Below are 16,350 nucleotides of genomic sequence, written 5' to 3'. Positions count from 1 at the left end.
ACCAAAACAGTGTATTGCTGAAAAGAAAACCATATGTACTGGTGGTATGTGTCCAAAAATCCACTAGGAGTCAGGTTTGATTTCAAGGAAATTTTCCTGTTGATCAGTACAGATCACTTTTTCAGTGATTTGGACTAATTTTTTCCCTAATTTAAATTGAACCGGGTATACTTCAGACAGTGTAACATTTTTCACTTCATCAGATTGTACCAAAATTTTGAAATTGTGAAAAACTTATAGAAATAATTAGAAGCTATTTCTATGAAGAAATTTTTGCAATCATTTTCTGTAAACAGGAAAGTAGAAAGAAGAGAAAAATCCCTTCTGCTTTGATACCATTCATTATAAATAAAGAATTCTATTCTATTTCTTCTTGGTGTCATAACATTAATGAGATATTTGAAACCTATAATTTCTGATCCTTTTTCATCTGTTTGTGCATGCGCACACTTTTGAATCAATTCTAGTTCTTGTAATTTCAGCTTTGCAAAATTAAAAATAGATCCGAAGCTGTATTTATGTTTTAATATTGTTATTTCAGATTGGCACAATCTTAAATTAGTATGAACCTACTTTTGGTCCTACTTACTAGGCCAAAGGGGTGGATAATGTGTTTTGAACTCTATTCCTGAGCTAATTTCCAGCATCTCTTACCAATCATTATGCTGGCTATGGCTATTCAGCAACATCTGGAAGGCTGTAAGTTTTATAGACCAGGAGGAAATAAAGTCCAGTGGATATTCTAATGCTGCTATGAACATAAGATTTAAAAACTATAGGGCTATCAGTGCATGTAGCATAGATGTGTGTGTGGACAAGAATACCAACCTTGCTACCAATCAAAATGAAGCCTCTAATAGCGAGTGCCACATAAAGTGCACTAACCAAATAGGTGGTAAGACAATAGGGGAACTCAGGCACCACACAGGGTATGTAGAAAGGAAACACAGGGCCACCCACAAAGGACTCAAATGTTTATACACCAATGCACAGAGTATGAACAGCAAACAGGGTGAACTAGAAATTCAGGTTAACGAGGGCAGATACGATATTGTTGCCATTACGGAAACATGGTGGGATGAAACTCACACATGGAACACACAGCTAGAGGGATTTAAATTATTTAAAAGAAACAGACCAAATAAAAGAGGAGGTGGAGTTGCTCTCTATATAAGAAATAACTACATCTCCACAGAAATAGAGTACAACAATGATAAAAACTCTCTTGAATGCATTTGGGTCAATATAAAAGGGGGGGGAAATGACATTGCCATAGGTGTATACTACAGACCACCCAACCAAACAGAGGAAATAGATGAACTTTTTGCTAGTCAGCTAACTAAGGTATGTAGGAAGCACACCACAATAGTAATGGGGGACTTTAACTACCCTGACATCAACTGGGAGACAAACTCCGCACCAAGTGGAAGATCAAACAGGTTCCTGGCAAACCTAGCAGACAACTTTGTCTCCCAAAAAGTAGAGAAGGGAACTAGGGGATTAGCCATTTTGGATCTAATTCTCACTAACAGAGATGAAATGATAGACGGTGTTGAAGCCATAGGAACCCTGGGAGGAAGTGATCATGCAATATTAGAATTCAACATTATAGAAGCACAACAATAGAACACAGTCAAACTAGAGTCTTGGACTTCAAGAGAGCTAATTTCAATAAACTTAGAGAGGGCTTGGGAAGGATTCCATGGATGAGAATCATCAAGGGGAAAACAACTCAAGAAGCTTGGGAAATTTTGAAAAATGAGATAATAAAAGCACAGTCTAGCACAATACCAACAAAGAGGAAAAATAACAGCTCTCAAAAGAAACCAGCATGGCTGCATAAAGAACTCTCTGACAAATTGAAAGATAAAAAGGACAAGTATAGAAAGTGGAAAGAGGGGAACATAACTAAGTCAGAATATCAGCAAATAGCCCGAGCCTGCAAAGATGAAGTGAAGAAAGCCAAGGCTCAAAATGAACTAAGGCTTGCGACCAAAGTCAAAAATAACAAAAAAAGCTTCTTTCAACATGTAAAAAACAAGAAAAAAGTGAAGGAAATGATTGGTCCATTAGTGGGTGGAAGTGGCAAGAAGGTGACAAGCAACAGGGAGAAAGCAGAATTATTTAACTCATTTTTTGCATCTGTCTTTACACAAAGGGAAAAAACAGACCAACCTATCAAAAATAGTGCCATAAAAAACAAAACAGAAACACAAGTTAAGATAGGCAAGAAAATGGTTAGTGAGCACCTGTCCAGCCTAGATGAGTTCAAATCGCCAGGACCAGATGGATTACACCCCAGAGTTCTCAAGGAACTGGCAGATGTGATATCGGAGCCACTGAACTATATTTTTCAAAGATCCTGGAACACAGGGGAACTACCAGAGGACTGGAAAAGAGCTGATGTAGTTCCCATCCTCAAAAAAGGAAAAAAAATGGATCCAGGAAATTACAGACCTATCAGCCTGACCTCAATACCTGGGAAGATCCTGGAAAAGATAATCAAACAACGAATCAACGAACACCTAGAGGCAAACAAAGTCATTACTAAAAGCCAACATGGGTTTGTCAAAAATAGATCATGCCAGACAAATCTTATTGCATTCTTTGACCAAGTGACAAAATTAGTGGATCAGAGGAATGCTGTGGACATAATTTACTTGGACTTCAGTAAGGCATTTGATAAAGTAGATCACAACCTACTACTTGACAAGATAGAAAAATGTGGGGTAGACAGAACCACCACCAGATGGATCCGTAGCTGGCTGACCGGCCGTACTCAGCGAGTGGTCCTCAATGGAACTGCATCTATATGGAGGGAAGTGTGTAGTGGGGTGCCCCAGGGCTCTGTTCTGGGCCCAGTACTCTTCAACATCTTCATCAACGATTTGGATGAAGGGATAGATGGGGAACTCATCAAATTTGCAGACGACACCAAGCTGGCAGGAATAGCCAACACTCCAGAAGACAGGCTTCAGATACAGAAGGATCTGGACAGACTTGAACACTGGGCACTAACTAACAAAATGAAATTCAATGGTGAAAAAAGCAAGGTTCTACATTTAGGCAAGAAAAACCAAATGCACAAGTACAGCATAGGTGGCACCATGCTCAATAGTAGTAACTGTGAGAGGGACCTCGGAGTCCTAGTAGACAATCACTTAAATATGAGCCAGCAGTGTGCGGCAGCTGCCAAAAAGGCCAACACAGTGCTAGGCTGCATTAACAGAGGGATAGAATCAAGATCACGCGAAGTATTAATACCACTCTTCAATGCCTTGGTAAGGCCACACTTGGAATACTGCATCCAGTTTTGGTCACCACGATGTAAAAAAGATGTTGAGACTCTAGAAAGAGTACAGAGAAGAGCAACAAAGATGATTAGGGGACTGGAGGCTAAAACATATAAGGAACGGTTGCGAGAATTGGGTATGTCTAGTTTAACGAAGAGAAGGACAAGGGGGGACATGATAGCAGTATTCCAATATCTCAGGGGCTGCCATAAAGAAGAGGGAATCAAGCTATTTTCCAAAGCACCTGAAGGCAGGACAAGAAGCAACGGGTGGAAACTAATCAAGGAGAGAAGCAACCTAGAACTAAGGAGAAACTTCCTGACAGTGAGAACAATTAATCAGTGGAACAGCTTGCCTCCAGAAGCAGTAAATGCTCCAACACTGGAAGTTTTTAAGAAGAGACTGGACAGCCATTTGTCCGAAATGGTGTAGGGTTTCCTGCCCGAGCAGGGGGTTGGACTAGATGACCTCCAAGGTCCCTTCCAACTTTACTATTATTATTATTATTATTTTTAAATTATTTTTGTACCTGTTTGTGGAAGTACATTCCTGAGAGTAAATTTTGAAGCCGTGAAATCAATTGAGGCAATTGCAAAAGTTGGGTGGGCTATGTCTGACAACAATTGCAATTCTTCCACTAAACATTGCTGGACCAAGTCTGTTCAGATAGGTATTTTTCTGTATTAAGCATTATTTGATATATATGTACAGTAGTAAAAGTTGGTTTACAAACTTTATTTACTATCCCAATCAGTTAACTATAAAAAGTGGGCCTGTTAGTTCATTTCCTGAGTCCTTTATGATTAAATGTGCTCTTTATGCAACCTGTCTGATCATCTCAGCAAAGAGCATATTACACAATATACATTGTTTAGAAAATAAGATAGGTTACTTACTTCCTCTTATTGAATTAGTTTAAACTGCTAAAAACTTAAGTTTTTACACCTAAAGCATAATATTTAGCAAAGTCTTTCTAACAACAGTCCCTTTAGATCAGTGGTTCTCAACCTTTTTAATGCTGCGACCCCCAACCGGTCGTAAGTCAAGGACTACTCAACCGGTCGTAAGTCGAGGACTACTCAACTGGTGCAGCACCGTTTGCAGAATGGGACTTTTGGCGGGCTCAGCAGGGCAGAGACAGCCTGGACAATTCCTATTGGCTTTTGAAAGCCAATAGAATTAGACTCTATTCAAGAGAGTCTATTCTATTGGCTTTCAAAAGCCAATAGAATAAAAGGGAGTAGCAGAGCTAAGGAAAAGGGGCAAAAAAATGGCGGACTGCGTTGTTTGGCGACCCCTGTGAAATGGTCGTTCGACCCCAAATGGGGTCCCGACCCACAGGTTGAGACCACTGCTTTAGATGCTGTTGATTACAAACCTATCAGCCAACTAAGAGTAAAAGTGACAGAAATTAGAGGTTGTGTAGTGGTTTGTATGATTCTTCCTCTAGGTAATAGGATAAAGACCATGTTAATAGTGGCACTGTGTATTCTCACAACATGCTAATTCATAATAATTTAACATGGTTTAGTCTATATGGCAGGATGAAATCCTATTGTGGTTAGAGTATTGTGCAAACTCAGTTTCTCCCTAGAGAAATATAATATATATGGCATCCCTGCCACAACCATTTTCCTTATTTTTAAATGTATTTTAGGCAGACCATTTGCACAGTATTTTAACTGATATTTTTAAATTTTTTAGTTCTAGGGTTATTCCATTATGATCATTTTTATTGTAAGACAGTTTAGTACCTTATTTAAAACTAGGAGATAAGATGCAACTGTTGGGAGTCTCAAGCAGTGAAGAGACAAGTAAAATAAGGGTTTGCTCCTATTAACTATGTCTCTTGAGCATATTTACTAAAAGCTATCTAAACAGAATCCTCCAAAAATGCTAGTAAAATTGTAGAAATTTGTTATGAATCAGAATGCTGAAGTCTAATTGATCTTCTTCCTCATGCTGTTATATTTCCTGCACTTGAAGGTCTCTGCTAGTATCAGTTAAAGATTCTGGAAAGGTTTTCATAACATTTTAATTTTGATGTCTTCTATTTGCATTTCTGAATTGTTGCTTCTGCATGCAGAATGTTTTATGATCTTCACCTTGTTGCAATGCAGTGGTTTCACTCCTTTTGGTGTGAGTCACCAAAGTTTTTTTCCTCACTAAAGGAGGGAAGCTCTGTGCCAGCCCATATGTGTCCTTGTACAATATATAGGGGGGAAAAATAGCTGACTTCAAATTTCAGGTGGTAATTTCAGATTTCATGACTCAGTAAAGGTCTGTGCTAAAATAACAGGAGAAAAAGGGAAATAATCTCAGCAAACCTTTTAGAATCATAGAATTGGACCTCTATGTCCCCCTCCTCCCACAACTGTTTAAGGCAAAAATCCAAAATGAAGTATTTTCAACTAATATTCGTCCTGATTGTGCCTGGATATTCAACAATGGGCACTCATCTTTTGGTTTGGTGACTTGATTCTGTTGTTCGAACTGCTGCCCTGAAGTTTACCATAAGTAGTTTATTGTGTGATACAGCAGTTGTATTATTGTGCATCCTACACTCTAGGATGATAGAAAATAGATATTTTGGATTTAAAATATTACCCTTTCAAGTATTTGACACCAGTATATCTTACCTGTCTTCTCAATAAAAGCCGTCCCTTTTATTGGATGTTTCTTATGCTTAAGTAATCCTGTGCCTTTCTTAAGCTTTATATTGTCAGATGCCATTTAAGAGCATTAGAGACATAATTTGCTTTCCTTGTATGGTTCCCTATTTTAAACAGAGACCACTACTTAATAGGTTTGGTGCTTTATATGTCCTATTGGTATGAAATTTATTGAAAAAAACGACTTCCCAGAATGGCAAGATTCTCTCTGATGCTTCTCATTATCAGCCTCTTTCCACCTTCCATGTTTATTATGTGTCTGCACAACAGAAATTATGGTATATATATATGAACAGCTTTACGTATGTGGGTTGCCTGTTATATAAATATTGTGTTCATGGAACAAATGTTCCCCAAAGACCAAATTACTATGAATTTACATAATATAAGCATAGTTAATTTTAATGTTGCTTTGTGTGACCTGCCATGATACAAATTCAGCTTATTCACTTAATGGCTCCATAGTGTGCAAATCTCCCAAATGGGCTGGTAATCAAGTAAACGCTATTGATGTGAATATAGTCACTGAGTATTGTATATTAATTGCTTGCAGTATCCCCTAGAAATATTACTATGTTGGATGGATTCATTCAATTTTCTCCCCACTGAATTGTATATTAAGCTATTGTCAAAATCATTTTCGCAGAGTTGACAACTTTTACAGCTGGAAATGAATCAATAATTTCCATTTTTCATTGTTTTGCAGTTTGAAAACAATCTTGGTGGGGAATCCTCTGGACAACACAGTGGACTTGTCTGGCATCCCTTTGACTATGAAGGAGTTAGATCGGCTTATCTCATACCTCCAGCACAGCTCTGAGTATGTTGAAAATGTGGAGCTTTGCTTCACGGAGCTGACAGATGAGATGTTCCTCCAGCTTTTGCCAGTTCTCTGTGCCCTACCTTGTCTCACAACTCTTTCCCTTAATGGCAACAGGCTTACAAAGGCCATCCTCCGGGACCTGACTGAAGCTTTGAAGGATACCAGAAACTTCCCCAGCATGACTTGGATTGATCTGGGCAATAATGTGGACATATTCTCTCTGCCACAGCCCTTTCTGGTTAGCCTTAAGAAACGAAGCCCTACCCAAAGCAATCTCCCAACTATTCTTGAATTTGGTGAAGGTCAGGTAAGTGACCTTGAGAGCCAAGAAGGTCTTTCGTCACAGGATGAAGACCAAAGTGATGGTGGCTTGGAAGACACTAAAACCAGGCAGGTATGGACAGGTGAAGCTATTGAAGTTAAGCTGCTGCCAAATCAACCTACAAATCAAGAACAGATTTCTACTGGTTTGTGTCAGACATGAAACAGTGGCCTCTCATTTGCCTAGGATGTGCCAAATGGATCCTTTATAACCAAAGGATCTTGGCCAGTTTATGCTAATGAAGCTCTCTTCTGATAAAAATTTGCAGGACCAAAAAGGGGAGGCCAAATTACAGTTTGCTGCAATTCACATATTAATGATTTGCTAAAATTTTTACCATTATATAGAATTATACTGGAAGGGATTATTTACGCTAAAGTCTAATTACTTGCTCAGTGCAGCATCCAAATCAATGCATCCCTTTAATTCCTGAAACCTTGTAGTTATCAAAGGGATGATTGCTAGTTGACTGTTCAGTCGAAGGTATAAGAAACACAAAACAATGCAATGCTGCTATTGAGCCTGTTTTTTTTTTTAAGGTTAAATACTTTTAGTTAAATACACTAATCAGAATTTTCACATTAGGTACATAAACAATTCTGTACTCAGTACTGAGCTTTTACTTTCCAAATGAATTATTTTGAATAAAAACTTAGGTGGGAAACATGCTTGGGTAGAAAAAATTTAATCCCATGGATTAAAACAGGAACATGTTAATCAACTCATCAAAACAAGTCTGAATGTCTCACTGAATAATCACTGCCAAGATGATAACCATCACTACTGTACCTTCTGCATTTCATTCTCTCCCAATTTATTGTCTCCTGTCCCAAATAAGCCATGGATGTGTACCTATCTCAGGTTATGCCATGAATCTAATGAATTTGGCTGTAATCCATGAGTTTTATTTGTAAAGTCTTAAGGTGCTACAAGATTGCTGAGCTTCAAATGTAATTTTATAAATCAAAGCAGTGTGAGACAGCAGGGCTGAAAAACTTGGACCTTCTGAACTCCTACTGCCTCTATAACAAAATAAAATTTAAATACCACAAGAGAAGACACTATGCATTGGTAGATGACACAGTAGGTTGCATTGGTTAATAAAGCAAACAAGTCAGTATGAATGAAAAAAATCCCCATTCTCTTGCTTAACGTGTGTGAATTGGTGGTACTTAAAAACATGTGCCTTCCTGGTGGGGAGGGGGTGCCTTTTCTAGTTAGCAAGACCTTGCTCTAGGCACCAGGGGATGAAATGTGGGTGATGGCAGCCCCAGGTATTTGTTGCAAGCCGCTCTAATTACTTTGTGGAAAAAGTGCAGCTTTCAGTTACTCTGGATTTCATCACTGTGGCACAGAAGAGACAGTAGAATCAATTCAGCTCTATAGTGTCTATTTCCTAATGTTCTTAGGTACCTGGACTACATACTTAGAGGAGCTCAAGCCACCAACCAATCCTTTGCAGCACTTGACTGTCATGAAGTAAATGTGGGCTTTTGTCATTTTTCTGAGCTACCCCATGAAGAATCTTGCCCAAATTAACTATCATGCCAATCTCGTGTGAGCTTTCAATGCTATAGTTTTGGCACATCAAAGCATTTCGTCCTGGCAGGTTTGAGGAGCACCCTAACACCTTTCAGAGTGGGCTCAGATTAGCAATTGCTAGGACTAATCTGCTTTAGGGATGAGGTGTAGACCTGACCAATTTTCAGGATCAATGTTTTACCCTAAAATCCCATTGCTATTGTGCCCATTTTTGACTACTTGCATGTTTTCAGTAGTGTCAGTCTGGTACTTCATAGAAATCAGCAGCTCCATATTGTCCTTGTTTGCATGTAGTCCGTCTTTTCTATGCTTTGTCAAGAAATAAAAACTTGTTTGGAAGGTGTCTTGTTTCTCCTAGTAAATGGGGAGCTAAATCTTGTGCAGCTGCTGAATGGAGCTGGGCAGTCATTACACTGAATTATACAGGGAGGGTGGGTAGTGAGCATCACCACTCCTAAAGTGTGAAGTTATGCTCACATCATTCCAATCCCATTAATCCAAAACACAATATGGAGGCTTAGTTAAAGTTTGGTTTTTTTGTAATTTATATCACATGAACAGTCTGAATGTTCAAAATAAAATAAAAGTAACATTTTATTTTTATATCCCTCAACTGCAATGATTAGGAAACTAGGGACATGCATAAATCAACTCAAAATCTGCAACTGGAACCAATTCCTCCTTCTATGGAGTTGGTCTAATAGCACAAAAGACTTTTGCCCCCATAGGAAACTAGCCCAATTCACAATTCCACAGAAAAATTAAGAGAATAGACATTATCCAATGCATCTGTTAATGAAACAATGATTTATTAAGACAGGCAATTGCTTAAGTGTTATTTGCTTTTATAAAGAGCATTCAGGAAACACATACATCTTCCAGGGAGGCTTCCTTCAAGCCACAATTATAACATTGATAAGCATAATGGCAGAAGAGATGCCATAATCTGCATGAATTTCCAGTATTGGATACAAAATTGACAGAAGCAAAACCGAATGGTGGCATCATCAAACTTAAACTCTGCCATTTCTTTAGCTCATTGTTGAAGCTTAGCTGCAGTGTAGTCTTATTTCACAATTTAAATGCTATGAATAAAAATTGTAAATGTGCAGAGCCTTAATTGCTTGAATTAATGTTAACAGTTCACCTGCTGTTATTTTTCCATGTAACTTCAATAAGCATTTTATCTACAGGCTTAAGTAAAAAAAATCTTAAAAGGCTGCAGAAAAGTAATGGAAACTGTTAACATCTGGAACATACCAGTTTCACTTTTAGGCACATCTGCATAATGATCAGCTTTCCTTCCCTTGTCACTTCGTGGCTGAACTAATGCCACTCATTTTTCATATAGCCACCTAGAACTTTCAGTTAAAGCCAGCATTCCATAGGTGTGGGGCGCATTTAATTTAAGACACCCTAACCATACTACATTCAATTGAAAGTGCTATTACCTCCAAAGTCCTAGATTTATTTTATTTATTTTTAAAATTTATAAGCTGCCCCACTCCTGGAGGACTCTGGGTGGCTAACAATAAAAACACATAAAACATAACAAAACAAACAGTACAAGAACTATCCAGGGGTCAGATTTTATAAACCCCAGGCCTGCCGGAAAAGCCAGGTCTTAAGCAGCTTACGGAAAACCAACAGGGTGGGAGCGGTCCTAATCTCTGGAGGGGAACTGGTTTCAAGACGTGGGTGCCATCAGAGAAAACCCTCCTCCGCGGCCCCGCCAAATGGCACTGCTTGGCCAAGACGGGACCTAAAGGAGGCCCAGCCTGTGGGATCTCTAACCGGACGAAGGGAACTATGAAGTAGTAGGCGGTCTCGCAAATAGCCGGCTCTGAAACTGGACCCATTTAGTGACTGTGTACAACAAAGGGAAGAGAAGCTAAGCTTGTAAGTTTACTGCCACAATAATGCAGGAAAGAATGTCTTTGCCTCAATATATGGGTCATCAGACATCTCAAGGGAAAAGTGTGGACACTTTCAGTAGTCTTGAGGGCATTGTAGTGTTTGTCCAAGCCTGAAATAGATTTTACAAATTGGTTATCAACCTACATTGAAGCACTTTCTACTTGTATTAATAATAGCTTCTTATATGAAGTCTCTGAATATTCATTTATAACAGACTTAGCGAGAAGAGCAATATCCCTAATCAATATTCCTAGGTCCCAGCAAAATACATTAACATTCCAGCATTCAAATTTAGAGATCTTTTTTAATATGACTGTGTTTCTCTGAAGACAGCTTTCAAATTATCCAGATTATCAGATAGGGTCTCAGCTACACAAAGGATGAACTGGATACTTACCTACCTCCATGCATTAGTGTATTCCTCTAAAATCTTCTTTCAGTTCTCAACTTTAATAATGCAAATCTGGTCTGTGATTTTAACCATGTTCACAGCAGTACAATTAGTGTATCTAATAAGCCTCTTCAACAAAATCTGGAGGGACTTCCATCTTTGAAGACTGGGTAGGTGAGAAATCTAAAGAATAAAGAAAAATAATTGGGAAAAAAGGACTTCCAGCTGCCAAGCTAGTTTGGTGTATAGGTTAAAATCCTAGAAACCACAATGACAGAATTTTAATCCCAATTTAGGTGTGCAAGCTGGCTGATGTTTGGCCAGTCACTCTCTTGGCCCAATCCATCTCACAGGGATAGTATTGTGAGGAAAACAGGAGAGAACATCAGGAATGTCGTTGCTTTCAGTTATTTATAAAGTAATTAGTAAAAAAAAATAGCCATTTGTTTTCTCTCAAATAGGAAAAAATCTTGCCTTATCCAGATTATCAATTCAAATTCTATTACAATCCCAAGGCCAGATACAAGCAATACTTAATAAAAACCAAGTTTTACATCTGTGTAAGAGAAAAACATGAACTATAATGGAGCCTAAAATTAAAAACATGGTTACTAAAATTAATCCAAATAAAATAAACTCCAATCCTAAGTAATGGTACAGCATACTGCAGAAATGATAGCACAGAACTGGGCAACTTGAGAGGTTATTTTCAAGTCCTTGTCTTTTAGTAGCATTAAACAGAAATTGCACTTCCTGAATTTTTTTTCAAGACACCATATATAAGGGTCTTTCTAGACACCTTATACAGGGAACAGTATAATAGTGTGTGGCCTAGAATTTCTGTTAAGAACTATCACCACATGGACATAACCAAAGAACACCAGGAAGGACTGCTGAGGACAGTATCCAACCTGGCTAAAAGTGGAGGACTTACAAAAAAATTAAAATTAGAAAGGATTTTAAATATGTAGCTGGATACAAATGATAAATAATGCGAGTGTGACACCTTATTTAGGCTTGTTTGAAAATCTATATCCCAGATTTGTTGCTTAAGGGCAGTTCTAGCATTATCAAAGCCTAACATGCACAAACTTTCCACAGAAGTCCAGCAACTAAATTATATCTTGTCCAGATTCTGAATTGCTTGAAATCCAGAGCCAAATCTGATTTATTAGCAGAACCTGATATAATAGTTTGTTCTGGGTTGGAAATATACTGCTCAAAAAATATAAAGGGAACACAAGCGTTTGTGTTCCCTTTATTTTTGTGAGCAGTATATTTTTGCATGTTGCACCCACCCTTACAAGCCAGAAACTATCCATTTAACTTACATCTTTCCAGTCATGGGTTGGCATTTCAATCACAACTGCTCATCTTGGAGGGCAGCTTCTGGCTCCCTGAAGAAAGAAGACAGGCTTGTAATAAGAGTGTTTGGGGAACAATGGTTTTCCCTCCATAGAGGCTACTCAGAAAGACCATCTCAACAGCAAGTGTCTGCCGGTAATTCCAGCGTATTTAAGGTTTTATATCATCATAGTGAGCCTTCGTTCCATAGTATCCAACTTCAGAGATTCATAAATTTACCTTTGGATGTTTCTCCCGCAACTCTACACACTGGTTCTTTCGATGTCTTTTTGAAGTTAGATCCCACATGGCAGCAATGGCAGAAAACCTGCAATACAATCCAAGATAAAATATATGATAAAGTACCTCAAAAAAAGGAGATTTCTGTAAAGCTAGTGGGAGGTTGGGCCTATCTCCTCTTCCTCCTTTTTTTTGTCCGGACTGAACATAGGCCTGTCTCGGGAGGAAAAAACAGTAATAGAGGAGGGGAGGGCAACTCGCGGTCAGCCATGAGGAGTCTTTCGTCAGTTCTCGCATCTGACGGCACTTCCTATCTCGGCATCATCACCCCGCGAAGAGGGGGAAAAAAGCCTCACTCTCAACCTACGCGAGGCGCCATAGGCCCCCACGTAACAAAAAAAGCAGGGAGAATGTTGGCTCGCAAAAAAACCAGAAAAGGACCGACCCGTCATCCCCGCAACTCACACCCTTTTTGTGGGGCACCATGAAATCTCTCACCTCCCTCCAACAACACAAAGCAGAAATGTGACGAAGCGCGAAAAAGAACGAGAAGCTTCCACGCGGTCTCTTTTAAGGGAGGGGGACAAACCATTGGATGGCGGGGATGGGTGGACCGGGAAAAAATAGCTGCTGATTGGTTCGCATATACTATGTCACGGCTGCAAAATCGCGGGGGAGAACGGAGATGGATTGAAAGCGGGAATATCTTGGGAGGTTTTCCGGGTCAATAATATGGGCGGGGAAGAAGTAGTGAGACGTATCTACATATAGGCGAACAGCAGTGGTTAAAAGGGATCGATCCTCTGGGATGTGCTTTTCATCGCGGAACGTTGCTGAACGCAAGAGGAGCGCAGTCGCTAATAATTACAACTTAATTGTTGGGGGGTGGGATTAGTGATGTCAAATTAAGAATCGGGATTTCCCATATTAGAAAAAAAAGCGTGACTTAGAGAAGCAAGCCACCCTCAGATTGTCTGCGTCTGCACATAAGATGCTGTTATAATCACGGGTCATATTTGGGTGCAGCCAAATAGAATAGGTGGGCTCACTGCGAAGTGTCTTTCTGTTCGCCAAAGGTGAATCTAGCTGCCGGTGGGGAAGTGATAACTTGACACCTTCTTACTAAAAGATCCTAAACTTTTTGCCATCCCTCCGTTGTGTGAAGTGACTTCAATGAAAGGAGCTTAAATTAAGTTTTATTATTCACAGATAGAAAGTAATGTAGCTGTAAATCAGCACGTACTACATAACAAACAGATGGTTCAGTATTTATTTTAGAGCATAAACATTTATAAAGACTTGTATTAAGCCCTTGCACAATTGGGGCTGTCAGGTCCATCTTTGGTGTCCTCATAAGTCCTGTCCAAAGTGCCGTTCTCAAGCACCCAAAGACAGAGCCAACCAGAAAAGAAGTACCCCGGGGGTGAGAAAAAAAGTTAAGGAAATCTTGCAGGAACACAGGCTGCCTCTGCAAATTCAAACTTGTCTTCCTATAATGTTTCATGAGGAGTGATGCTTCTGACCATATCACCATCCATGTCTAACAGGAGACAGGGTTGATATTCCTCTACCCAAGGAGACAATAATAGCCCTGGGTTGCTTAGCTAAATAGGCCAATGTGATGCATTCCTTAACCCATCTGCTGAAGAAGAAGGCTATTACTCATATTCCTAGAACGTTTGCCCAAGAGGAAATGAACAGACTCTCTGCCTTCCTGTGCCCTTGAGTGTGCTTGATGTTAAGTTCTGAAGGTCAAGTGCACATCTATCTTATGCCAGCTTTTGAGCACTTGAAAGGATTTGGCAGAAATTTGGAACCAAAATTAACATTGGAATTCACCAAAGGCATAGAACAAGGTTTATGTGGAACCGTGTGCCCTATAAAAATTGGAGTTCATCTCAGGTCTGAGGGATGGTTCTGATTTTAACATCACCGTAACCTGGTAAAAGAGATAAATCTTCCCTCACAGAGCCATTAATTTCCTAACCTTTTTGGCTGAGCTTAGAGTAACTAGGAAACCCATTTTATCCCCAGGAATGTTCGTTGGAAGCTGTTTAATAGACATAAGGGGAATGTGGTCAATTCCTAGAAAACTAACCTAAAATCCCATGAAGATAATTGGGAGGTGAAACTTGTGCCTTTAAGAAACCAGCATGCATAGGTACCCTGAAAGAGGCTCTGCCATTTGTCCAAAAGAATGGACCAGGCATGAGTATCCCATGTGATATCTGATAGCAGTTCTTTGCCTATCCAGCTTGTAGAAATCTCAGAAATTCCAGTTCCTTATCTTATTGCTATAAAAAAAATTTCTACACCACCATTCAAATATTGTCCAGGTTTTCTGATATAGCTTCCTTGTAGTGGGATGTCTAGTTACCAAAACAATCTCTACTTTGACATGCCAGCATAGAACACATGCCTCTGTTCATCCTCCAGATACAGCTCGTAACTACTCTGGATCTGTTAGGCTTAGCAGATCTGTTTTGTGTTCACACATGCCTGCAAGGCGCTTGCCTCATCTCTACTAAGATTGCACACCATAACCTCCTGGGCCAGATTAGTTGAATTCCTGAGCATCTTTATCTTGCATGCTGCCTAGACAGCTATTGGCAGGAATATATAGAAAACTCCACCTTGCATAATGTAAACAACACATTATTTCCCTCTACCCAGTAGTCATGGAACTTGAAGGAAAAAAACAGCTCGTCTGCTGTCATAAACAGATTGATGGAGATCTCTCCCCTTTTCTGGAGTTCATTGGATGTAGTATCCATTTGCAGACATAAAGGAAAAAGACTTGAAAGAAAGAGGCCAGATTCATTAGCAAAGTGATAAAAGCTGGCTTAAGCCCCAAGCAAGAAGAAAACGTGTGCAAGCAACTCAGGCAGACACCTCCCTACTTTGCATGAGTATAAAGGGCCAGGGGTACAGGTGGGTGGGTAATAAAGCACAGTCAGATTTGTAAGATTCTGTTGCTGTAATTAATATTAATAAAAATGGTTTTACATTTTTTGTGGAATGGATGTCTAGGTTTAGAGGGGGCTGAAACCCCTTTATATATTCTGCCAATATGAAGACCAGAGATCACCCATCTCATCAGATGGCTTGCTTCCTACTGGAGGCCCTTTGATTTTGTCCCAACCCAGTACTGATGTAGGCTTTTGTCATTCGTATCAAAATAGCTCTCCCATTACTGCCCTTACTATATGCTCCAAATCTATCACTGCCAAATGCCCCAATCTCAGGGTACTGGCAGTAACAACTTGGACTGCAACCACTGGCCTTGGGCTAAGTGGGAGAGAAGACCCACCCCCCAGTCTGGCTGTTGTTAGCCAGCTCTCTGAAAGGCCTTCCTCCTACCGTCTGGGTGATTCTCACCACCACAGCAAGGATCTAGCAAACTGGGGGAGACTGCCAGGAACAACCAGGAACTGCAGCCGATTTGCTTTTGGAATGGGAATAAGAATTATTTAAGAAATCTAGAATGGAAGTGTTCATCTGACACCACATCTCCTATCATTACAATGCTCCCTTGAAGTCTTTCCAGAGACATAAGGAATTTCTGTTAAATATTAAAACCTTTCTTATAGTACTCTGCAGTTTGACTGACTTCTGGACTTAGTAAGGATTCTCTTTATATCAGTCACGCAATATCTTTCTGGAAGGAGTGAATGCACTCTTTGTTGTGTTCACTATTTTTCAAAGAAAATATTCCTCAAATTTATGCCATCATCTCCCAAGCGAATTCATTTATTCATTTTATTCCATTTATATACTGCCCATCTCATTGATAAGATGACTCTGGG

At 39.5% G+C, this 16,350-nt stretch overlaps 1 protein-coding gene, 1 long non-coding RNA gene and 2 other non-coding genes across 7 annotated transcripts in view; 1 reads left to right on the top strand and 3 right to left on the bottom strand.

Moving 5' to 3' along the window:
- Positions 1–10,190, top strand: part of LRRC75A (leucine rich repeat containing 75A) — a 69,176-nt gene extending 58,986 nt beyond the window's left edge. The window contains exons 4-5 of one of the 2 annotated variants that reach the window (XM_039346163.1): positions 6,672–6,785; positions 6,903–10,190. In XM_039346163.1, the coding sequence (XP_039202097.1) occupies positions 6,672–6,785; positions 6,903–7,272 (484 nt within the window). In that variant the 3' untranslated portion in view covers positions 7,273–10,190. Of the gene's footprint in view, positions 1–6,671 lie in introns of both variants that reach the window. The other variant, XM_039346162.1, reaches the window with a different exon arrangement.
- A 174-nt stretch (positions 10,191–10,364) lies between these two features.
- Positions 10,365–13,115, bottom strand: LOC120309189. 3 transcript variants are annotated; one of them, XR_005557029.1, is made up of 5 exons: positions 13,043–13,115; positions 12,545–12,632; positions 12,292–12,357; positions 10,967–11,143; positions 10,365–10,678 (listed from the first exon to the last, which is right to left on the bottom strand). It is a non-coding gene; the product is annotated as an uncharacterized LOC120309189 (long non-coding RNA). The 3 variants fall into 3 exon arrangements; XR_005557030.1 differs by having other exon boundaries at positions 10,971–11,143; XR_005557031.1 differs by lacking the exon at positions 13,043–13,115 and adding an exon at positions 13,012–13,034.
- Positions 12,425–12,497, bottom strand: LOC120309268. Its single transcript, XR_005557050.1, has one exon. It is a non-coding gene; the product is annotated as a small nucleolar RNA SNORD65 (small nucleolar RNA).
- LOC120309265 lies at positions 12,806–12,876 on the bottom strand. Its single transcript, XR_005557047.1, has one exon. It is a non-coding gene; the product is annotated as a small nucleolar RNA SNORD49 (small nucleolar RNA).
- Positions 13,116–16,350: the final 3,235 nt, after the last annotated feature.

Source organism: Crotalus tigris, unplaced genomic scaffold (assembly GCF_016545835.1).
Source record: "Crotalus tigris isolate CLP2741 ecotype Arizona unplaced genomic scaffold, ASM1654583v1 scf7180000017987.690289119674:8195010, whole genome shotgun sequence".
Lineage (NCBI taxonomy): Eukaryota > Metazoa > Chordata > Lepidosauria > Squamata > Viperidae > Crotalus > Crotalus tigris.
Note: the sequence above shows the minus strand (reverse complement) of the source record. Positions and strands in the feature narration are given on the sequence as shown.